This window comes from Trypanosoma cruzi, genomic scaffold, assembly GCF_000209065.1.
Source record: "Trypanosoma cruzi strain CL Brener 1047053516507 genomic scaffold, whole genome shotgun sequence".
Classification (NCBI taxonomy): Eukaryota; Euglenozoa; class Kinetoplastea; order Trypanosomatida; family Trypanosomatidae; genus Trypanosoma; species Trypanosoma cruzi.
The window spans coordinates 49,210-73,361 of NW_001849378.1; the positions used below are offsets into that span (position 1 = coordinate 49,210).

Genomic DNA, 24,152 nt, shown 5'->3' on the forward strand with positions numbered 1-24,152 from the left:
TTGCCGGAACACCACAGAGGGCGGTGTCTGCGGACAGCAGAGCATTGCGAGGAGGGGCATCGCACGATTTTTGGCGCGATGAGGCGGCTTTTGTGAATCTACGGTGTTTATTTTCAGGGTTGAGAGACTATCCTTTGTTGAAATGTATTGTGGGAGACCATCTGTGTGTTTGTTTTTCTTAATTAATCCCTTGGCATTTGGTGTCTGCCGTGAAACAGATGTTGATGGCCGTTTTATGGCGGTGAGATGCATTTTTATTTATTTATTTGGTGAGTGGGTAAATTGTTTTGCGTTCTGCCATGCGGCTTGTTGCTGACGGCACGTGGCCGCAGTGAGACGTTGTGAGCGCCTCCGATACGAGGTGCGATTGAGCAGTCATCTCCTCCGCTCGCCGGTACACGCTGTTGAGGCGGCGTGATGATAATGAATCGGCCTCTCAGAAAAGCAACAAGAGGGCGTTTGCTGTTCCTGCTGCGGTTCACGAGTGAACTCCCAATTCGTGGGCGGGGTTGCCCTGTGTGCCGTATTTCTTTGAATCTTGATGAGTTTTGCACATGGCCATCCACACGCACATGCACACAATCTCCCTGTTTGTCCTCCTGTGGGCGGGAGACCGGGATGCAAAGGGAAGAATGTGGCCCGTGCCAGCATGTGACAAAGTCTTTCTTGGGAGGGATTGTGACTGTGATGTAAGTCCTGGCAGGCAGGAATGGAATGAGAGGGGAGCGGAGGGCGAGTAACAACGATTCTGTGCGGGGCAATGCGCAGTGAATGGGGCGAAGTGGTATTTATGTTGACTTTTGAAAAACATTTTGTCTTTTTTTTTTGTGGCAATGGAAAGAAACTTTGGGTGGTGTGTTGTGGATTATTTGCACATAATTCAGCGAGGCAACACCATTTGCGGGGAAAATGAATTGCATCTGCGTGCGGCTTGCTTTGTGAGCGCGAGATGGTCGGGGAGGCGTTCAACGCCCGAGAGGCCAGGAGCAAAGAGGCCTGCACTGCTGCAAGCAGAGGGATGCACGCTCCTGTTGGTGGCGTTGCTGTGGAGCCCTGAAGTGCCTGCAGGGAAGTTGTTTTTTCGCCGCCTCATTATTTTATTGGTGCTTGCCGCGGACTTTTGAGGCGGGACGTGGGATGGACCGAGAGAGCGAGTGTCGTGTGGCGGTGCTGTGAATTGGTGCCGCCCACGTTTGTGCACATATTTCCGTATGTGTCCGCGTTCTTGCCGCGGCGGTGCACCGGGAGCGTGTGACTGATCACTGTATCACTTGCAGACTGTTTTGGCAGGACTTTGAATGGCGTCGCCGAATGATGAAATTTCGCGTCCATGTGTGTTTGTGTGTGTTGGCTTCCGCCGTGACTTGCCGTGTTGTTGTTGTTGCTGTTTTCTGTGTGCAATTGTTTTCCGTGCTGTCCCTCCCGGATTGTCTCGTGCTCCGCTCTCTGCGTGGGCGCTCTGCTCCAACCCCAGTGACGTATCTGATGTGTTGCCGCTGTTGCTGCCTTCTTCCTATTTCTGACATACACACGCTAGGAAAGAAAGCAACCAAACGCGAATTGCTACTGTGAGATTCGAAGACACTGAAAGGACCAACAACAAAAACACCGCCCACACACAAATATTTGTATGCTTTCACGTGTTGCTTCTGTGGATGCACCCCGCACACACAGCCGTCGCCGCGTGACCGGATCCAGCGGAAGGAGGAGGGAAGGAAGAGAGAGTGAGCCGCAGAGGCCCAACATGCCCCGGCGTGTGTTTACTTCCACGGTGCTGCTTCTTTTTCTCGTGTGGATGATTTGCTGCGACTGTGGAGCTGCAGCCGCTGGGGGCAGTAAAACAAGGAACACCATTGATCCTTTTAAAGGGAAGACGTCGATATCATTTGCTAATTGGAAGGAGTTTAACGAGGACGGCGGCAAAATCACCTCGCTCCGTGTTCCTGGCCTTGTTAAAATGGGTGATGATGTATTTGCCGTGGCTGAAGCGCAGTGCGGGGAGAAGGATGGAGCCGGCCGCTGTGCTGGGATTGTGTCAAAGCATCTGGATATAAAGGGTGACTCAATGGATATTTTGATGTCGGATATGAATTGTTTTTGCACACAAATTGTGGACACTGCCGAGAATAATTTTGGGGCAACGGAAGTGTTGCGACCAACGACAGTTGTAATTGAGGACAGTGTTTACATGCTCCTGGGAAACCACAGCCTTACAAAGTCGCAGGTTGAAGGTACGAATGAGCGGGGCCTTTTACTTGTGAAGGGAACTGTCGCTGATGAGGGTGGAAACAAGAAGAAACTTTTCTGGAATGAGACCTATTTGGTGAAGCCTGAACCCAAAGGAGAATCTCATTCCTTGACCGAGTTAATTGGCGGTGGAGGATCGGGCGCTGTGATGCGTGACGGCACGATTGTGTTTCCCATGCAGGCCAAAGACAACGATGGAAAGAGCGTTTTGCTGTCTATGCGTCTCTTCAAGTCAGGGAACAAATGGGAGCTTTCATCCTATGTGACTGGTAAGGGCTGCAGGGATCCAACCCTGGTGAAGTGGGAAGAAGACAAATACGACGGAATACTCTTCATGATGGCTCATTGTGATGGAGGCTACTATGATGTTTACATGTCCACTCCGCATGGAGTCAGTTGGTATACATTGGGTGAGCCAATTAACCGCGTGTGGGGCAACTCGCGTGATCGAACAGGGGACGGCGTCAAAAGTGGATTCACCACCGCAATCATTGAGGAAAAGGAGGTGATGCTCATCACCGCGCCGGTGTACCCGAAGGAGAACAATGTAAAGGGTCGGCTCCATCTTTGGGTGACGGACAATGCACGTGTGTATGATGTTGGGCCAATATCCCGTGAAAATGATGACGCAGCCGCCAGTTCTCTTCTGGTGAAAAGTGAGGGTGAACTGATTTTATTGTACGAGAAGAGGAATGGTGACGGGCCATACAGTCTTGTCGCCATGCGCCTGACTGAGCAGCTGGAGCGGATAAAGTCTGCGGTGAAGAAATGGAAAGAATTGGACAACGCCTTGGGAGTTACCACTGAGGGGCTGGTTGGTTTTTTGTCCAGCACATTGGACGGGACTGCATGGAAGGACGAGTACCTCGGCGTGAATGCCACAGTGACGGGCGGAGTGACCAGCACGGAGAGCGGTGTGACGCTCAAGGGAGCAGAGGCGCAGTGGCCTGTTGGCGACATGGGGCAGACTGTGCCGTACTACTTTACAAACAACAAGTTCACTCTTTCGGCGACGGTGACCATCCACGAGGTGCCGAAGGAAGGCAGCAGCCCCATTCCTTTGATTGGTGCGAGGCTGAACGACAAGGACAGCACGGTGCTCTTTCAGCTCTCGTATACGAGTGAAGGAAATTGGAACCTCACACTTCACAAGAAGGATTTTTTGGTGAAGCCGTCTGGTGATGTTGGCAATTGGGGAAAAAACACGGCAATTCGAGTGACGGTGCAAAAGGATAACGATGATGACTGGTTTGTGTACGCTAATGGGAGAAGAATATACGAGACGGATGAAGAAGAACTGGAAGAGGAGGAAATGGCTCAGCACCGTAACGCTGATCAGTTTGGTTCACACAGGATCTCACACTTCTTCTTTGGTGCGGGCAATAAGGAAGATGAAGAGGGCAGCCATGTGACGGTGGCTGATGTCCTTCTGTACAACCGCATACTGTATCGTGATGACCTCAGAAGCCTCAACGCCAGGACAGCCCCTATTCGACATCCGGCTGCCGAAGAACTGGACACTGCAGTGAAAGTCACAGCGACGGAGGAAGAAAAGCAGACGGCCGCACAGCTGACGAATTCCTTGGCAGCTGCAACGCGGGAGGCCACAACGCAGGAGGACACACAGCCGGCAGCTACACCGCGGACGGCCACACAGCTGACGACTTCCCTGGCAGACGTTGAAGAGGCTCCAATTGCACAGCCGACTGACTCTCAGTCTGTCCGTGTTCTTGCGGGCAGTGAATCGAGTGCTGAGAATGTTACGGACGGATTGAGTCCACACACTGCCGCTAAAAATGGCACTTCCGTTTCAGAAACCAATCACTCAGCATCCGGTGGCAGTATGAGCCTAGACGACCGCCTCGCCCTGATCACCGACGCGAAATTGATCCTGCATGATTTACGTGGTGACAGCACTGCGTTTGCGTGCGTCTCCCGGGCGTTGCTGCTTCTTCTGGGACTGTGTGCACTTGTGGCAGTCTTGTGAGCCGAAGAATGTGAAATTGCGACTCCTCACGGAGATTGTGTGGCGCGTTCCCCGCGGGTTCTTCCTTTTTTTTTTTTTTTTTATTGTTTTGTTGTAATACTCAGTAATTCTTTTCTTTTCTTTTTTTTTTTAATTTTTGGTTGCTGCACATCGTCATGAGTGACGTGTTCCCCCTCTTGTTTGCTTTTGTCGCCCACACGCGGTGCCGGCCCTGCGGCTGTGCGTCCCACGGACTGCATGAAGGGAGGATTGGAAGAAAAGGCCGGATGCCGCAATAAAAATGAAGAGTGTTGTGTGGGCTGGTGGAACAGTACAATTTCATTTTTTTCGTTTTACTTTCTTTTTTTCATTTCTGTTTTTATTCTTGGTGCAGGTAATATTTATACAGAACACACGGTCGTCTTGTGCTGAACCGGCACATGAAGTAAAAGTTCTGCCGAATCAAATTTTTTTTCCTTTTTTATATTTTTGGGAGTTTTTCTGAACTCCTACCCTTTTGTTTCTTTTTTCTTTTTTTTAAGTCCCTGCGGACTTTTTTTTCTCTGTGCCATGTCCACTGCCAATTTGTGTCCTTGTGTCCCTTTTCTTGTCCCTCTGCTGACCGTGCTGTTGAAATGCCCCTATTGCCTCTTTTTTTTCTTCTCCGCTAGAGGCACTGATAGTCCGCGACGACGATTGTTTTTGTTCGCCTTTGCGATGTCAAAAGATTGGCTGGATGCCGTGCCCCGGTCTGTTGAGTGCACTCGGAGGGGAGCGGATGGTGTGCGCCGTGCCTCACTGTGAGTGTATGGCGCCACTCGCCACAACCTGCTGTGAGGCGTAATGCCTATCCGTCGGAGCAGAGAGAAGTAAAGGACAGCGCCGTGGACTTGTATGCGCTCCGTCCCTCTCGTTGCGGCCGTGGGTCTGCTGTGCCCATGACTCTATCTTGCGGCGCGACGTGGATGGCGGTGCTTCTGCGTGCGTTGTGCGGCGTGTTTCTCTTCTCCATGTTTTTTCCCTTTTGTGTGTGGGAAAGTTGTAGGAGAGGATGTGTGTGGGAGAGTGAATGTGCGTGGCTGCCAGCACCGCCCCGCGCATTGGGGCCTTCCATACACGTGGCTTTGCTTGACGGCGTTTTGCGGCACCCAGGGCGTGGCGAGGAGGAGGATGGAGAGAACAGTCCCCTTCCGTGTCATTCCCTGTGTCGTTGGCAGTACGTACTGAGAGCATAAATTTGAGCGAGCGCGGGATGAAAAGTTTATGCCGCTTTGCGTGTGCTACTCAATCGTCGTCGTTGCACGTTGTCGTCACGGTGCGTTGTGGTGCGGTGCTGTTTGATGAGGGAAGAGTGCGGTGACACGGCTGCTGCGCACCACAACTATTTATTGACACTGCATTGGCATTCTTTTTTTTCAGTTTGTGTGAATTTTTTCTTTTGCTTCACGATGGATTTGTTGGAGGAGCTTTGGTTTTGGTGCCTGCTTCACGGCGCTTCGCCTTGTGTGTCGGTTGCGGTTTTTCCGCGTGGTGCCAAAGCGTTTGATGGGGTGTTTATTTTTCTTTTTGCGTCCTGCATCCAACCTCGTTTGCTCATGGCGGCAGCAGTGGGATTCTGCGGCTGCGTGCTCGTCGCACGTGTCGCATCTCCCGCTGTTGCTCCCTTGCTGTGTTGGTGGGGAGGAGGCGAGCGACGGCGTCGGTGGAGTGGCGCCCCAGTGGGAGAGGGAAGGCACCGACCGCTGCTGACGGCGACAGTCTTTGCTGCAGGCAACCTGACGAGATGAAGTTACCGGTGTCACATCCAACCGAGATGGATGAGGGCCGCACCTTCTCTCCCTCCCCTTCCCTCCATTCCCCAGTTTCCTGCAGACTGACGAACTGCAGGGCAGCGGCGTGATTACAAACCGGACGTCTATGAGTAAACAGGCCGCACAATCGATGTGGACTCTTGTTCCCCGTGGCTGAGTGCCGCCACCGCACTTCTTTATTCGTCCTTTTTGTGTGTGCCGTGTGTGCTTATGGTGCCGCTGTTTGTTGTGCAATGCCGACCCGCGTGAACGAGGAAGGACGCCTTTTCTGCTGGCAAACGGCGAATCCTCCGCTCCTTTTCCGTGTCACCATTTCATCCTTTGACACGCTCGATGGCCGCTGGATGTAGCGCCACCACTTGGGTGTCTCGGCCCTTGTGTGTCTTTCACGGAATCAGGACTGCTCTGTGGTAGAAACATTTGGCAACAAGAGCGGTGCCAATGGTCATTTGTCTTTTTGCCGGGATCTTACCACTCTGAATGGTGGTTGTGTGGGGCTGCGTGGGTGGTGGGAGGGTGATGGTGTTACTGGCGTGATTGTGGCGTCTGTGCTTCTTTGTGTCGGTGGTTGCGCTTTGGCGGGGATTTTCTGTGGCCGGATGTCTCTGCGTGTCACTGTGTTTATTTGCTGTTGTATCTGCTTCCTTCTTCACCTCTGACCAAGCAGTTAGAGATAATTTGGCTTGACCAGCACAACTATCGTTTCAAGGTGTTAGGGATTACTTGCAGTAGTAGGATTAGCAGCAGTTGGATAACGATTTTGATGGATCGTGTTACTAAATTTGCCACCCGTAGAAAAGCATTTGCGAAGCAGGAGTTATGGTCGACGGGGCGAGTGCGACACAGTACGACAGTCCTGTTGGTACCTGTCTGGGTCTGTGGATGTGGTCTGCGGTGGGTGCGTGTCCGCGCGGCCGGCACTGTGTGCGGCGCAGGGTCATTGCGGCTGTGCGTGTGGCGCTGCTTTTTGTGTTGGCGCTGGTTGCGGCGGCGGCGTGGATGCCCGCAGTGCATGCGGTGGTGTTGCGACTGCGGGGCGGCACGGTGGACAGAGCCATCACGGTTGGTCGCGCCGTGGACACGGTGCTGATGGACGGCGTGTGCATCACGAACGGCGTGGCTGTGGTTTTCGACGTTGCGGCGATGCTTCCCGGTGCGCTGCGCATCGAATTGAGGAACTGCGTGTGCGACAGCGGTGCGCAACTCTACGTGCGGGGCTACAGCGGCGAGCCGGCGAGTGACCGGAGCCTGGAGGTGAGCGTGAGCGGGCTGTCCGGCGGCTACTGCTCGCTTGTGTTTGCGCACAACCTGCCGGAATACACGAACGTGACGGTCCGTGACTCGACGATTGTGACGGCGGGGCCGATGCGCTACTCTCAACTGAGCGGGCTGACGGACGCGGTGGCGTCGCCGCTTGTGCTGCACGCGACGTCGCTGTTGCAGACGCAGCTGCATGTGAGCAGCACCGTGCTGAGGTCGTTGCACGCGGGCGGGTCGGCGGTGTACGTTGGCGGCGACGTGGACCTGCTGTCGAGCGCGGTGGTGCTTGACGGCGTGTTGCTGGAGGCGTCGGGTGGTCCAACCGCGTTCGCGATGCATGTGGCGTCCTCGTCGCGTCTCAGTCTGCGGAGCCATTCGGTGTTCTCAGTGACGAACGTGTCGGTTGAGAGCAGCGGCGGCGGCATTGTGCTCGGAGAGCGCCTCGCGGTGGTTGATTCGGTGCTGCGCTTCGCGGGCGTCGAGGGGTCTGTCGCGTCGTCGCTGGTGCGCTGCGACGGTGGGACGATCGGTGCCGGCGGGTGGCTGGACCTGCACGACGTGTGGGCGGTGGGCGAGGCGTCGTCAGTGGCGTCGCTGTCGGGGGTGACGCTGAGCGGCGGCGCCGTGTCGATTGCGCGCTGCACTGCCACCGGCACTACGCTTGTCTCCGGGCTGAAGATCATGAGCGGCGCCGTGTCGGTGCAGTGCAACCGTGCTGGCGGCCGGGTGCTGCAGAGCAGCGGCGACTACCGCATGGCCGGCCTGCCCTCCGTGAGTGTGTTGCCGTGCGACGGCTGTGCGGCAGCGCTGGCGTGCTTCGATGCGCTGACCGCGTCGTTCTCCGACTGCGTGTGCAGCTACCGTGCCGGCGGCGTGGGCGAGGCGTGCCTGCCGTTCGACGTGCCGCCTGCAAGGGCCGGCGGTGGTGGCGGCGCGGAGGGCTGCGTGAGCGGCGTGACGCTGACGGAGTCGGTGACGGTTGGCGGCGGGCAGGCGACGGCGTGCTTCGACTCGGTGGTGTTCAGCGGACCGATCACTGTGGCGGTGGACCTGCGCACGATGGACGTGTTCGCTGACGCGCTGAACGTGACGCTGCGCCACTGCGTGCTTGCGGGCGGCGCGCAGCTGCGGATTGGTGGTCTCAGCGAGAGCACGGCGCACCTGATGCCCCGGGCCCTCGTCAACATGACGAATGTGACGTCGCTGGAGGGCACGATCGTGCTGCATGGCGCGATGCCGTTGCACTCGAGTGTGCTGCTGGCGAACTCAACGCTGCGCGCGACGGTTGGCGGGTCGCAGTACGTGCCGACGACCCCTGGCCACGAGGAATCCCGGTACGGCCCCGCGCTAGTCCTGGACGGCGTCCGGCTACTGTCAACGCGGTTTGTCATGACGCGGTCGACGCTGGTGTGTGGCGGGGGTTCGTGCGCTGCGATCCTCGTGGAGCGCGGCCTCGGCGCGAACCTGTCCAGCGTCTTCTACATGGACAACTGCGCTGTCAATTCGCAGATGCATGTGATGTACGCTCTTGCGTCGGACCTGCGTGTCAGCGGCGGCTCCGTGTTCTCCATACAGAACAGCTCGTGGATTGCACCGAGCACCGAATACGACAAAGCCGCGTGTGTGTTCAAGGATGTTGTTGTGGATGGAGGCAGCGTGCTGCAGATTGTGTCCAGCACTTTCCGTCTCGGCTTTGCCATGCTCATGGCAAACACGCTGACCGTGACCGGCGGCAGCTGGCTGGTGCACCGCAACAACGAGTTTCGCACCGCCTACGTTGTGTACGTGGTCAACGGGAACGGCGTGGCGTTCCGCGATCGGAGTGTGTGGTCGATACTTTACAACAGCTTCACGTACGGCTCGTACTCGTCATCCATTGCACACATGACAAGCAACTGGCCACCGCCATCCGACGCGCGCCCGATCATCTATGGCGTGTGCAACGAGGCAATGGGCTCTCCTGTGACGGATTACAAAGACGACCTCAATATTGGGGTGCCCGTGACGGTGTTGGACTGTGGTGCGTGCACCATGGATGCTGTGTGCTTTGCAGCGAGGACGAGCAGCATCAGCGGCTGTGAGTGTGTGTGTGCTGCTGGCGGCTACGGTGGCACGTGTCTGCCAGCTGCGGTTCCAGACGGTCTTGGGCCGTTCCCCGATGCAACCGACACGGAGGTCCGCTGCGTGCACGGTGGCAGCATCAGCTCTTTGGACGTTCCTGATCCCGGTGTGCGTGGCCTGTGCTTCGTCAACGTGACCTTCACTGCCGCGATTGTGCTGGACCTGTCGCATTTTGACGCGCCACAGCAGACACTCAACATCACGCTGCTGCAGTGCGTCCTCATGGGCCTGTCGGTCAAGGGGAGTGATGCACGCGCGCACTTGAACGTGACATCCTCGTTGATGGATTTTGGTGCATTGGAGTTTAAGGGTGATTTTGGGGCGAGCTCCCAGATACTGGTGGCGGGTAGTACGCTTGTGACGACGTCGAGCCCGGGCATCCTTTTTAGTCCTTTTTTCAGTGCGAACTCGACGCTGCTGCTACTCGACAACCGCACCGAGGGAAATATTTACTCACTAATTTTTTTAGTGTTGTTGTTGATGGTAGCGGGATCATTGTGAAGGGAAATATGCTGATGACAACGGATAATAGACACCGTAGGGGATCAGCCGTTTATTTTCCCGCTGTTGATGTGAGGAACGGCGGCTGCTTTGACGTTGAGAACAACACGATGAGAGCGGCCATTGGCATCGAACTGTTTTCGCATGCCACCGTGAGATCCGCGGGGATGCTGCGAGTGGCGGACTGTACATTTGCTGGCAGCAAGAGGGTCGTGAATTGCGGGCTGTTGTACTTGGACGGCTCTTTGACTCTCGAGGGTGGTGCGCAGTGGCGTGTGGAGGGCAACAACGTGAGCGCAGCCTCAGTGATAGGTGTGCCACTTCCCACGCACAAAATACGTCTGTCGGGCAGCAGCACCACCGTGGCACTTGCAAACAACCGTCAGTTAGACGATAGTTATTCCTTTGCTGATCTGGCTCTGCCGAGCATGGTCAAGAAGCCACCCGCACGGTTTGTCGTTGGGTGCAACCTTCAGGACGGTGAGGAGGTGTCGTACGACGGTGTGTTTCCGGAGGTAGTGGTGGTGTTTGGGTGCGGCACATGCAACGATGATGCGGCGTGCTACATGCCTGGGACGGAGTCGGTGGACCGCAGCTCGTGCTCGTGCAGCTGCAAGGACGGATGGCATGGCGCGTCGTGTCTTCCCCTCGAGGTGCCCGACACGGTTGTGCCGCCCGTAGCGGAGAGAGCCGTCGACGGCGAAACGAGCTGCGTGGTGAACCAGACGCTGACGAACCTCACGCTGAACATGTGGAAGACGCACCACTGCTACGTGGGTGTGACATTCAGCGGCGTGGGTGCTGCGCTGACGTTCTCCCTCAACAGTATGCCGCTGCATCTCCCCATCAACATCACGCTCACTGGGTGCACATTCCGTGAGGGTGCCGCGCTGCATTTTGTTGGGGGTGTTGAGGCGGCCGAGACAGCTGGCGTCCTTATCCGCGTGGGCCGGACGGTGATGCGGTCCTCTGTTGTTGTGTTTGCACCTGCCCTTCCGCAGCACTGCGACATCGCCGTCACGGAGGTTGATGCGGTGCAGTCCTCCGAGGTCTATCTGCTGGACACCAGGAGGAACAAGCTTAGCGTGGTGATGCTGGACGAAGTTTTGTTGAATGCTTCCTCGCTGTTGATCAGCAACGTCAAGGCGCATGCAACGAAGTATGGTGGGTTCGGTTTGTATTCTATTGGGACGCTGACGCTGGTGGGTGGCAGCTCACTGTACGTGCGGTACTGCAGCTTCGATGGATACGCACACCTATTCCACGTGCCTATGCCCAGTATCCGCAATCACTCTGTTTTTGCACTTCTCAACAACACAATGTCCTCCGGGACAAGCCTCCTGTATCAGCACCACAGATTCAGCGTGTCGGAACACAGCGTGTTGCGCGTGGTGGGGAACAGCGGCTCCGTGCGCTACGCCATCTGTAACGATGACTTGTGGACTGCCGAGGAGTCAAGCTGGTTGGATTGGCGCGACAACGACGTGGAAGTGGGTGCGGTGTTTCACGAAACCGAATCCACTTTTGTGAGCATTGACAGCAGCAGTGTGGTGACGCTGACGGGCTGCACGATGGGCTCGACGGGGTTGTCGGGGCCTTTGCTGTCGCAGGCTGACGCCGGCTACCGGTTCGTTGCTGGGTGCCTGACGGTCGCGGGACGGGAGGTGACGGCGGCGGCAGAACTGGAGCTGAACGGCATCACCAACGTGACGACGGTTGCCGCGTGCGGGGAGTGCACGAAGGACGGCGACTGCTTCGCTCCGCTGACGACGGCGGTCATTGAATGCAAGTGCCAGTGTGCTGCTGGAGGGCACGGCGATGTGTGTGTCCCGGCGCCTGTGCCTGCTGGCCCGCCGCCACCACCACCACCGCCACCGCCACCGCCGCCACCACCCACGCCGCCACCGCCGCCGTTTGGTGAGTGCATCAGCGACATGGTGTACCCCGAGGTGGCGCAGGCAGTGGGCAGCGGGCTGTCGTGGCTGTGCTACCGCAACGTGACGTTCAGCGGGGGCGGCATGAGCCTGACGGTGCTGGTTGGGGCGATGACGGGCGACGTGGCGAATGTCACGTTCGATGGATGCACGTGGAGGGACGGTGCCGTGCTGGCGCTGTTGGGCAACGCGTACGCCGCTGTAGGGTCGCTGAACATCGTCGTCACCGGCAACACGTTCCGTGACGCGCTGCTCAGTCCGGAGGGTGTGTTTCCACCGCACACGAACATCACGATCAGCGGGAACCGCTTCACTGTCACAAGGCTGATCTCTCGGTCGGGTTTGGTCATTGACAGCCCGTCGTGTGTTGCGATGAATGAACTGGCGATCAGCAATGACTCCGCGGTGGTGCTCAGTGGCAATGTGTTTCAGAGCGTGACGGCATCGTCAAGCGTCATTTACTTTGTTGAATCTTCGCTGAGGGTGTCGTGGCACTCCGTGTTTGCTGTGATGGGCAACACTTTTCATATGGCTGGAGCTAACGGTACGCTGATATATATTGAAGGTTTTAGCCAGTCCTTGTCGCTGAGTGTACTGAACAACTCTGCCGTGGTGGTCCGAGGCAATGGTGTTTCGAGGCCGGTGAACTACTTTATTGTATTCCTTTGGTCCTTACGTGTGGAGTCCCAATCATCGGTTGTGTTTCAGGGCAATTACATGCAGGGAAGCTTGGTTGTGTTTTACTCAGTTTTTTCTTTTTACATCTACTACAACTCCTGGCTGCAGTTGAGCGGCAACCTCTGCCGTGAATCCCCATCGGAAGCGTTTGCTTTTCTTTATCCCAAAGTGAATCTCCGCGACTCCACGGTGTCTGTTTCTGGCAACCGATTCATGTCCAGCACGGTCTCGCCAACAGTGCTGCTGATACCCAAAAGTTCCCGCGATCTCACAAACGGAGCGATTGTTGCCGCGTGCAACACTGTGAACGGCGGGGAGGAGGCGAACTACGTTATTCCTTCCATGTACAATGCCACCATTTTGACCTGCAGCGGCCCATGCACCCTCGCGGCGTCGTGCTTCCCCGCGTACACAACGACGGCCTCGAGTGATGGCTGCGCCTGCAGGTGCGCGGAGGGCGGCCACGGCGATGCGTGTCTGCCCGTTGCTGTTCCCGAGCCACCGAGTACCGACGGCGCCGACTGGTGCGTGCGGGACGTGCGTGTGGATATGGAGCTGAACGCCGGTTTCGGGACGTCGGTGGCGTGCTACGTTGGTGTGATCTTTGCGGCGGACGTCGTGGTGGACGTGGAGTCGATGTCGGGGAGCGTGCGCAACGTGACGCTGGCGAACTGCACGTTTGTGGGTGGAGCGAGCCTGTACGTTGTTGGGTGGCGGTCCGACCAGACTGCTGGCCAGCGCGCCGATGTGTTGATCAGCGGGCTTGAGTCGCGCTCTGGCGGCGGCGTGGTGGTGGCTAACCGATTTCCGCCGGGCTCGCGCGTCACTGTGATGGACTCGGTGCTGATTGCAGAGAAGCGTGTTGTGTACCGCGGCGCCTACGACCTTGGCGACGCGTCCGCGTGCCTTGTGTTGCACAACGTGAACCTGGCTGGGAGTGTGTTGACCATTGCGCGCACGCATGTGGCGGCTGTGTTCCGCGACGCTGTTGGCGTGTTGATTGTTGGCGGCGTGGCGCTGTCGTCGCGCGGTGCGCTGTACGTGGACGGGCTGTCGGTGCAGACGGCGCTGGGGCTGTGCGTGTCGGTGGAGGGCGGTGTTGCGGTCAGCGGCGGCTCCGTGGTGGCGTTTGTTGACAGCGACTTCCTGCTGTGCAAGCACGCGGTGTCTGTGCGTGGGGCTGTGAGCGTGTCGGCCTCCGCTGTGGCGCTTGTGCGGAGCGAATTCTCTTCGACGGAGGACTACGCGGTGGCGTTTCATTCGACGGTGAGTCTGGCCGGCGGGTCGATGTTGCTGGTGAAGGGCAACGTGCACGACGGCGTCTCGAGGGAGATGCTCTACGCCGCTGGTGCCGTGACCGCTGCTGGGAGCACGCTGAGCTTTGTGCGCAACCGAGCGCTGCTGCCGCGGATGCTGTCGCTGAGCCTGTCGCTTTCGGCTGGGGCGCATTTGAGGGTTGCGTGCAGCGACGCTGGTGGACGTGTTCTGTCGACGGCGGAGGAGTACGCAGCGGCTGGTTTTGGCGACGCTGGGAGCATCGACGTTGTTGGGTGCGACGCCTGCGACAGGGACACGCACTGCTACGCTCCCGGGACGGCCTCTGCGAGCATGACGGACGGTGTGTGCGTGTGCGCGTGCGGCAGTGTCGGGCACGGCGAGGTGTGCGTGCCTGTGGGTGCTCTCGCACTGCCGCCCGCCGTGGGCACTGCGTCGAGTGTGTTCGTCCGCGAGGGCGTGACGGTGCGGTCGGTGTTTGTTGTGCCTGCCGGCGCGAGCGAGGTGACGCTGCGCCACGTTGTGCTGGACGGCGTGAGTCCGGTGCTCTACGTGCCGTGGATGGCGCGGGACGGCGTGCGGATCGTTGTGCAGAACGTGTCGCTGCTGAACGGTGCTGTGCTGTACGTGATGGGCGGTGGAGCGTTGCGCGGTGCGGGTGCGGCGGGGAGTGACGAGAGCGGGCCGGTGGAGCTGTCGGTGTGCGATGTGGAGGCGCTGAACGGTGCGCTTGTGCTGGCCGGCACGTTTCCCGCGGGGTCCGTGCTGACGGTGACGGACTCCTTGCTGGTTGCCGCGAGGTCGACGCCGCTTGTGTATCTTCCCGGCTCGCGGTCCTCGCCGTACGCACCGGTGCTGGTGTTGTCGGGTCTGCGGCTTGTGCAGTCCGTGCTGGTTGTGTCCGGCGTGGCCCTCGTGACCGTGATGACTGGTGGGCGGACGGTGGTGGTGGACGGCGCCGTGCTGGAGCTTCTCGGTGGCGGTGTCGCGCTGGACGCGGCTGTGTTCGATGGCGACTATGCGTTGTACGCGAGTGGGCGCGTGGTTGCGTCGGGGGGCGCTGTGCTGCGCGTGTCGGGGAGCCAGGTGTACGCCGCGCATGGGCTGGTGTTTGGCAGCGGTGTGGTGGCCAACGCGTCTGCCGTCGTGGTGAATGACAACGCCGGTGCGCCGACCGATGGCGCGCTGCTGGTGCTGCGGGGGTCGGCGTCGTTTGTGTCCGGGTCGTGGCTGTCGGTGCGCGGCAACAGCATCAGCGGCAGGCTCCTTTCGCTGCCGTCGTACCCGCGCAGTGCGGAGCTCGCGCAGAGCACGCTGACGCTCCAGGGGAACGCCGTCAGTGGGCCCGTCGTGATGTACGGCACCGTTGCGCTCGGAGGCGCCGGCCGAAGGTTCGTCGTGGGGTGCCTGACGCTCAACGGGCAGGCGCTGCAGCCGATGGGCTACAGGTCCGCCGGCATCATCGGGGACTTCCGCCCCGTGGCGTGTGGCGTGTGTGACGCCGACGTGAGCTGCTTTGCTGCTGCGACGAGGGCGATGTCGGAGTCTTGCGGCTGCCGCTGTGCTGAGGGCGGGTACGGGCTCGACTGCCTGCCGGTGTACCTGCCGCACGTGGACGGGTGCAACCGCACGCCTGGCATGCCGCAGCTGAGCCACACGGCGACGCTGACGGAGAAGCGCAGCCTGACACCGACGTGGACGGCGACGCCGAGTCTGAGCGCGACGCACTACAGTCCGACGCATTACGGGCCGACGGAGACCCTGCAGGTGACGGAGACGGTGGCGCTGTCGCCCACGCGGACCCCGACAGTTTCGGTGAGCAGCACGCTGTGGTGGAGCGACGTGGCGTGCCCGACGCTTGCCGTGACGACGACGGCGGCTGGTGGGAGCCTGACGCAGAACGACATTCGCGGCGGTGGGAGCGTCGTCCCGACGTGGCTGATGGTGGCGCTGCCGCCGCCGTTTCGGTGGGCACGCGACCCGCAGCTTGGCACGCACCTGAGCTTTGTGCCGGTGTCGACCTTGCAGCCGAGCGGGTTTGGTAGTCCGTGAGGAGCGATGCTGAGCAACGCGACGTGGGTGCGCAACGCGACGAATCCGTCCACCGTCCTGGAGCTGGCTGTGCCCGTGCACCGCGGTTACTTCATTGCTGTCGACGAGACGATAGTCATTCGCTGCGACGCTGTGGCGGTGTTTGGCGGCTGCAAGGGTGTGCTTCTTGGGTCCTTCACGATCAGGTCGAACACGCTGCCCGCCGCTGCCAGCGCCCTCTCGGCGATCACCGGCGTTGTTGCGGGTGCGGCGGCTGTTGCCGTGGTGGTGACCGGCGGGCTGGGCTCCATCCTGGAGATGCAGGCACTCGGCGTGTTCGCGAGGATGCCATGCACCTCGGCGCAGGAGCGTGCGAGCACCGTTGCGCTGCCGTACTTCCTGTCGGTGTTCGCTGCCCTTGACCCGCTGTGGATGGTGGCGGGCAACGCGCTGCTCGCCGCTGTGTTTGGGTGCGTGCACTGCGGTGTGACGGCCGCATTCCAGCGGTGGCGCGGCGTGGACGCGGCGAGTGCGTGGGCTGCGATGCGCTTCCCGAGCATGACGTACGTCGTGGCGCACGCGATGCACCTCGGCATCTTCTTCGACTCGGTGCTCGCACTGGCGATGCCCGGCGCCCGCGTGCAGCACTACGTGATTGGTGTCGTTGGCGTGCTGTACGGAGTGGCGTTCCCTGCTGGCGTGTGCTACTTTATTGCTTGCCGCACGGGCGCGAGCTTCGAGAGGTACTGGCAGTTTTCGAGGAAGCCGCTGCACGAGCGCGTGCTGTACCCCGTCGGGTATTGGTGCCCCGCGGCGCAGCAGCGGATGTACGGCGGCATGCTGACGAACATGAGGGGCAGCCACGTGTACTGGTGCGTGTTCCAGCTGTCGGTGCTGTGTGTGGTGGGCCTGATTGCGGCTGTGCACCCGCCCGCGGGAGGCTGCCACGTCCAGTACTTCTGCATGGCTGCTGTGCTGCTTGCGGGTGCGGGTGTGGTTGCCTTCACGAACATGATGCGCTCGGCCTTCCTGACGGTGATGCACACTGCGAGCTTTGTGCTCCTTGCGGCGCTGTGCCTGATCAGCGCGGCCAACCACCTTGCGCCGAGCGACGGCGGTGCGAGGGCGTACGCGGCTATCGTGCTGCTGCTGACCACTGTGGTGCTTGCGGCCACTGTGTACAGCGTCGTTGTGTGGTACGCGGAGGACCGCCACTGGCAGGAGCTGCGCGAGCCTCGGCGTGGAGGGCTAGAGGCGCTGCTGCGCGATGACGAGGAGATCGACGAGGAGACGCGGAAGCCCCACGAAATGACGTCATTGTCGTACGCCTCAGGCACCACCGTTGCGTCGTCGTACCGACCACCCGCACCGCCGTAGCAGCCCATGGCTGATGACACCCGCTCAGACGCCCTGAGCCTGCTTGACCGTGCATCGAGTGCAAGCTGCAAAATTGATCACGCCCTCCTGTGACGTGCAACACGTAGAATTGATAGGTTTACAGTGCTGGTTGATGGGGGGGGGGGGGCGCAGGGCCACGGATTTGCTGCGCACCACGGCCATCTATCGTTAACAGCACAAACAGCGTCGCTCTTCATTTTTTTTGATTTGTTTCTGTTTTTTGCGACTGAGCTTGTGACTTTCTTTCGTTCCACGATGACTGCGTGGGAGGAGCTTCGGTTCGGTCGCCAGTTCACTGTGTCTTTTTTGGGTTTCTTCTATTTTTTGCTGAAATTTACGTGTTTTTCTTCCTGCCGCGTAACCGAACTCACCTTTTGCTGTCACACTGTGTGGATGACTCTCTTGCTGTGGCTGTCAGTCATGTCTGTGGGTATTCTCCCTTTCTTTCTTTCTTTATTCTATTCCCTTTTTTTTTATTTTTGTTTAGTGTTCAGCTTTAACTCAATCCAACTACGAAGACAAGGAGAAACAATGCCTGGAAAGCGCAAGAGAGTGCAGGGTGACGATAATGCCGAGTGTCGGGCATATACTTTGCCGCAGGGAGATCGTCAGACGAGAGCAAGGCTGTCGTCCAATGACGAGACGGATCAACCCGCTGCGACTTGTAGAAGAGTTGAGGAAACGCAGCGAACAAAGTGGACTCTTGACAGTTGGCTGCGTCAAGTACTGCTGGAGGAAAAGAAACGCACCATGGAAATGCCGCTGAATGATTTCCTTCGGAATTATTTTGACGGCAGGGGCGTTGGGGAATTCAATGCTTGGGTCCATATGGAGGAATTTTTAATTCGCCCCACGAAGTTCATCAAAGACGAGGTGTTATTGGACACAATAAAGGCATCGCCGTCATACCAAGAGCTGAAAAAAGAGCGTGATGATTTTTACATGCTATTGGGGGTTTCAAATAAGCTTACAGGCGAACGTCTTTTTACTCTCAGGCATTGGAGGGACTTTAAAAAAAAGGATACGGTCATTCCTCTTGCAAGGGCACAAATAAACAAAGCCTACTCTCAGATACTGAGAGTAGAGAGGTGGGAAGCAGAAGAAAAGGCAAGACGAGAACGACAAGAACTGGTATTTACCATTCACACTAGGACTGATGATGCGGTGTTTAAGGGAAGGGCTCGCGTGAATAAAATGAAGCTGAATGACTTTCTTACGATGGAATTGGACGGCAGGGGCGCTATGGACGCCAATCGGGATGTCTTGCTGGAGGAGTTTTTTAAGGACTCCAAGAAGTATATTGAAGATGCGGGAGTATTGGGCGAAATACAGGCATCGGATCGTTATAAGAGGATGGAGAGGGCTGTACAGGATGAAATGGATATGGAAGAGGATTTACTCAGGCTTTACGAGAAGGACATTTACAATCTACTGAGGTGGTTAGTGGCTTCTGCGGAGGTAAAGGCAAGCGTTCATGGTACCACCAAACAGTTTTTGGATGCAGCCGCCGAGGAAGCGAGGAACCCAAAGAAGTCGAGCGCACCGAGATACCTGGAGGGAGTTTACGGGTCTGTGTACAATGCGAGGTGGAGCCATGTTGTGGAAGTCCCTGACGGCGAGGGGACGAGAATGGAAGTGAAGGAGGGGGAACCACCGCAGTCATGGACGTACAAGGCAGTTGGCAACACTCTTGAAAAGGATGACGGTGTGCAGCAATCCGGTGCACCGCGTTCCAGGCTGATGGTGCTCGCCTCGGAGAAGGGATGGCCGTACTCGTGGAAATGGAAGGAGAATAAATCCACTCGTGACTGCCATGTGAACTGTGAGGTGGAGCGAGTGTGGCAGATCGTCAAGGGCGATGTAACCGAATGGTTCAGTCCTCACGTTGAGAAGCACTTTAAGCCCAAGCAGCATCTGTTGATTGGGACGCCCGGGATCGGGAAATCGGTGGCTGCCGGCTCGTACCTCCTTTACCAGCTGCTGCACTACGATGCGGAGAAACTCCAAGTGGTTGCGTACAGTTTTGGTGGAAGTACGACGTACGTGTTTAACAAGACCATCCAAACGGTGACAAGATACCTGGGTGGTGAAGCATCCAGGAATGTTTTGCATGATTTGCGGCGTTTGAAGATGAAAGGGTATGTTATCTACGATGTGACAGAGAAAGGGATGCCAGCGAGTTGTTTTTCGCCTTTTAATGAATGGGGCATGATTGTCTTGTCATCGCCAAACGTGCGCAACTATGAAAAATGGGAGACGCAATTAAGAGCCGAGCGAATCATCATGAATTGCCCCGATGAGATGGATGTGAAGGCGATGTGTGCGTGGATAAATCGCGATGGCACTGCAGAGAAACAAGCGGAATACTGGAAGATGCTCAAAGAACGCATGGATAAAGTGGGGCCGATTCCACGTTACATCTTTGATGCGAATAAGTTCATTGCACACTCTGCTGCCATTGAGGATGCCTTGGATGGGATCAATTCCCGGGATGGTGAAGAGCACTTTACACATGGGGGAGTGAGACTGTGGTATTCTGAGGATCCGTCTCAAAAGCTCGTGAGGGTTGTCCGAGCAAGAGGAGAAGTCGGTGCAGAGGTATTTCTCAACGCACCGATATCTGTTTGCCTTGGGCGTCGAATACCGCACTATTTTGGGAAACGTGATGAGTGAGAAGGATATTTTTTTCTGTTGCTAGTATTGAGGAAGAGGAATACTCTTTTGTCTGAATGTATGGGAAGGGTTTGGCTTGCGCGCATTAATGTTTTGGGGTGAGTTTGTCAGTGCATTATTGGAGGACGTTAAGGAGCTGAGGCCACCAGCACGTCGTGGAGGACAGTACGCAGTGCCAACGTTAAACCCTCAAGGGCACCCCAACGATTCATATGGATCGGGTTCATTGAAGAATCCTTTTGAGAGGGAAAATTTTAAGTATCGGCTGCTGTGCACACCGGAGACAAAGAACTTTCCGCTGGTGGACGCCTTTTTTTTTTCTGAAGTCAAATCCAATGACGCTGGTTGGGCTACAGATGGCTACGGCGAGTGCGCATCACACGATAACCAGCACTGTGAGGCAGTTCACTGAGTGCCTGGCGGCGTATTTTGATGGTTGGGAGGAATCATCCCGAGACATGTCGTGGGAGATTATTTATTTGCAGCACGCAGACAGCACGCCGATGAATGGCTGGCAGGGACGTGATGTTGTAAATTCCGATAATGTGAGCCGCGCTGAAAACCGAGAGATTGCGGCGTTCTGGGAGGAAGAGGTGCGCCAGTACCAAGTGTCAATATCATCCAGAGACTTTTGAGGAGACGAAGCACTCCGAAGTGTGGAAGAACTGTTGAAATAGGAAAAAATAATTGGGGAAGGGAAGCAATTTTGTTTTCTGGTAAAAAAATATTGTGGGAGTTATATATTTTTTGATAATTTTGTGTGCATACGGTGCAGGTGCACCAGCACCAGGTGACAGTGTTACAAAAAGATGTCAAAAATGTCCAACGCTATCGAACATAACAGTGAAGGAATAAATTAGGGAGGGAGTGGGGTTGTTTGGTTTCTGGTGAAAAACATTGGGTGATTTCTATATAGTATGTTAGTTGTGTGTACGAGGCATAATTGGAGAATTGCCTCGGTATGAGGGAATCATTGCGGCTGGCGGTGTCGCAGTACTACTGCATTGCCCATTTTCTTCTATTGTGTTCGAAAGCCCATCAATAACAGAAGCATCTTTAGGGGATGGACGACGAATACGTTCTATTGAGGAATCAGTGCATTCCGTGTGACCGCATGGAGTGAGGCGCCGCGTCATGGGTGGATGAGGGCCCGCTTCCGCGTGGCTCTTTGGGCGATTGCTGGCTCCGTGTGCGTTGTGTGTTGGCTGCGGGGCTGTGGCCGTATCCCGTTGGCCGTGGGATTGAACTGGAGGCGGTGGCGGTGTGTCGCTTCTCGTTCTTGTCCATTGGTGTGTGACTGCTGGCGGTGTGTGCGTTCGTTGTGTGGAGGGCCGAATCCTCTCGCCCGCGGACTGGCAGCACTGCGATGGTGTGTGTGTGTGAGGGCTGGTGTGGAGTTGCCGGCCAGGGCGAGGGCCGTGGCGGTGCTTTTCGCGCCTGTAGTTTGTTCCTTCCGTGTGTGTTATGCTGCTTCTTGCTTTTCCCCCTCTCACCATTTTCTCCTGTGTTCCTGCGTGGAGTGGCCGCATGCTCACGGGCCATGTTGATCGTGAGTGCCTCTTGACGGCATCCATTCATCTCCCTCCGCCTGTCTCTTTCATTCCCTGTTGGGTGTGAGGCGTGTTGCACCGCGTGAGGGCTGGCCCGCACACACCGACGGCCCGCCGTGACTGGCCGTGTTGCTGCTCTTTTCTGTGGGTGATGGTCCTCCGTGCTGCCCATTCCGGATTGTCTCGTCTCCTGCTCTCTGCGTGGGTGCTCTGCTCTGCTCCCCACGGAAGTGTCTGATGTATTGCCGCTGTTGCTGCTGTACTCTCCACTTCTTGAACACACGCATACACACGTTAGGAAAGAAAACAAGCGCGAATCGCTACTGTGAAATTGTAAGGCACTGAAGGACCAACAACAGCACACACACCGCCCACACACACATATTTATATGCTCCCAATTGTTGCTGCAGTGAAGGCACCCCGCACACGCAACCGTCGCCGCGTGACCGGATCCAGCGGAAGGAGGAGGGAAGGAGAGAGTGAGCGGCAGAGGCCCAACATATCCCGGCTTGTGTTTACTCCCGCGGTGCTGCTCCTTCTTCTCGTCGTGATGATGTGTTGTGCTGCGCCACCTGTGGAGCTGCGACCGCATCGACGGGTGAGAATTAAGTGATTGCGCGGCTGCCGTGGGTGGCCTTTATTTTTGTTTCGGGACGAACGCATTTGGAACCGAAGGGTGGGACTGGTGCAAGTGGAAGGAGGGATTCGTTTGGATCGCTCGCTCTTGTGGGTGTTGGTGGAGTGACGGTTGCCTTTGATGGGGGGTTGCACGATATTTAATGATAGCGATGGGGCACCGAGTGGGCTTTCTCATGCGGATATTGTGGCGTGTTCCATCTTTTTTGCGTGTAATTTGTTGTCCTTTTTTTGGCGAGTTTGATAATGGCCGGAATACACACATCGTTTTGAGCACAGCGTATATAAAGGGTGGTGTAGGCTCCGCGTTCAATCCCACGACAATTGAGAGCGGCAATAGGGCGTTTCTTCGTGCGGGAAGCTAGCAAAAGTTTGGTACGAATGGTGGGTTCAATTGGGCGTTGAGGGACCGTGATGTTCAACTGGTTGTGGGTGAATTCACGCAGCCCAATGACGGCAGACGGAGCGAGCTGATCCACTGGTGTGAACCCAAATTGCTGTGATCACAGATCATTCCCGAGACTCACGAACGCGGCGCGAATGGATTGATGGGTTTTGGCGGCTCAGGTGTTTTGAATGGCACGCTTGTGTCCCCGTGATTGCGTATAATGACGAAAAAGACGATTTCTCCGTGATCATCTGTTCGACGGACGGCGGCAGCAGCTGAGTGCTTTCAAGGGGCATTTTTCCTGTGGACTGCATTGACCTTCTCATTGCCGAGTGGGAACAGGGACAACTTCTCGTGATTACTCATTGCTATGGGAGCCGGTACTGCAGAGTGCACGAGTCACGTGACAAGGGGACAATGTGGGTGGAATTACCCGGGGCAATTGCAGGCGTTTGGGCAATTCACAATCGGGTCGTTGGGGCATGAGCTTGCGTGTGGGAGCCATTGTCACTGCGACCGTTGGAGGAAGGAGCGTCGTGCTGTAGGCTCGGAAAGTGGGCTCCCCGTGGTGGGAGAGTGAGGCCCATGTGCTCTACGTTTGGGTGACTGGCAGCAACCGCGTGTTTTGTGTTGGACCGGCTTACATGGACGCTGCTGTGAATAAGCCGATTGCCAACGCCCTGCTGTACTCGGATGATGCGTTGCACCTTGTGGGAGCGAGGCACAATGAAGAGAAAAGCAGCCTGTTTCCTGCCTTCCCTGACGGAGGAGCTGCGGATGATCACTTCCATCCTCCGCAATTGGGCGGACGTGGACGCTTCCTTCTCCGCGTCGCCCGTAAGTACGGTGGGTCTGGTTGGATATCTGTCCAACGCAGGCACTGCCAACACGTGTATCGACGAGTGCCGTTGCGTGATTGCAAAGGTGACGAACGGCAAGAATGTCACAAATGGGCCTCAATTCACGGGCAACATTGCCCCGTGAACCGTTGGGAGGATAATAATCACTGTGGCTTTGTGAATTACGACTTCGCTCTTGTGGCGACGGTGGCTATTCGCGAGACACACGCAGGCGTCAAGAGTATCCCTTTGATTGGCGCGGAGGAAGCAGGCTGCACTGTGCACTTTTGGCTGTCGCACAGCCATGAAAGGAGTTGGGTGATGTTCAACGCAAACAAACACACCGGCTTTTGGGAGTTGAACAAACAATAACGAGTGGAGCTCACGCTGCAGGACCGGAAACAAGGCCTTCGTATAGATCAATGGTGAGTGTGTGTGTGGGATGCTGAAACGACATCACCATCGGGAAAGGGGCCACGCACGAATTCACACTTTTACATTGGAGGGTATGGAAGCAGTGCAAGCGACACCGGGAGACAAAACAAGTATGTGACAGTGACGAGTGCCTTTTTGTGCAACCGCATATTGACCAGGGAAGAAACCGAAAAAGTTGGTGTCAGCAACCTTGCTCTTCCAGAGTCTCTTTCTGGGAAAATGCTTGAAGGGCCTGATGATCCAGCGGGAACTGGCAGTGGCTCCAAAGATGGAAACGCTTCTCAGCTCACGAACAACACTTTATTGGAGAAGGGCTCTAGTGGCTACGGCACGGTGCGTGTGTGTGTGTGCCTCGGATCTTGTTGCTTCTCCTTCTGGGGCTCTGGGCATTGCAGCTCTTGGCTGTGT

At 57.0% G+C, this 24,152-nt stretch overlaps 1 protein-coding gene, 1 non-coding gene and 3 pseudogenes across 2 annotated transcripts, besides 10 other annotated features; all 5 read left to right on the forward strand.

Moving 5' to 3' along the window:
• Nucleotides 1-1,474: part of a sequence feature (areas not merged during assembly with more than two copies in the genome that could not be assigned to a particular haplotype) that runs on past the window's edge.
• Nucleotides 1,475-4,299: a sequence feature (areas merged during assembly that could not be assigned to a particular haplotype. This can correspond to areas where the two haplotypes were merged or to regions with more than two copies in the genome that were merged during assembly.).
• Tc00.1047053507875.70 (trans-sialidase, putative) lies at nucleotides 1,631-4,234 on the forward strand (the record flags this gene model as incomplete). The annotated part of the gene is made up of 1 exon (XM_813766.1): nucleotides 1,631-4,234. One exon carries the CDS (start codon nucleotides 1,631-1,633, stop codon nucleotides 4,232-4,234), a length of 2,604 nt encoding a protein of 867 aa, XP_818859.1.
• Nucleotides 4,293-4,372: a sequence feature (T-rich).
• Nucleotides 4,300-5,031: a sequence feature (areas merged during assembly that could not be assigned to a particular haplotype. This can correspond to areas where the two haplotypes were merged or to regions with more than two copies in the genome that were merged during assembly.).
• Nucleotides 5,032-5,344: a sequence feature (areas not merged during assembly with more than two copies in the genome that could not be assigned to a particular haplotype).
• Nucleotides 5,345-5,528: a sequence feature (heterozygous, non-Esmeraldo-like haplotype).
• Nucleotides 5,529-24,152: part of a sequence feature (areas not merged during assembly with more than two copies in the genome that could not be assigned to a particular haplotype) that runs on past the window's edge.
• Nucleotides 6,105-6,184, forward strand: Tc00.1047053507875.80. The gene has a single exon (XR_008255495.1). It is a non-coding gene; the product is annotated as a C/D small nucleolar RNA (snoRNA), TB8C3C2 (small nucleolar RNA).
• On the forward strand, nucleotides 6,843-17,294 carry Tc00.1047053507875.90 (annotated as a pseudogene).
• Nucleotides 8,202-8,286: a microsatellite.
• Nucleotides 11,757-11,819: a microsatellite.
• Nucleotides 17,656-17,703: a sequence feature (CT-rich).
• Tc00.1047053507875.110 lies at nucleotides 17,754-20,528 on the forward strand (annotated as a pseudogene).
• Tc00.1047053507875.130 lies at nucleotides 21,834-24,083 on the forward strand (annotated as a pseudogene).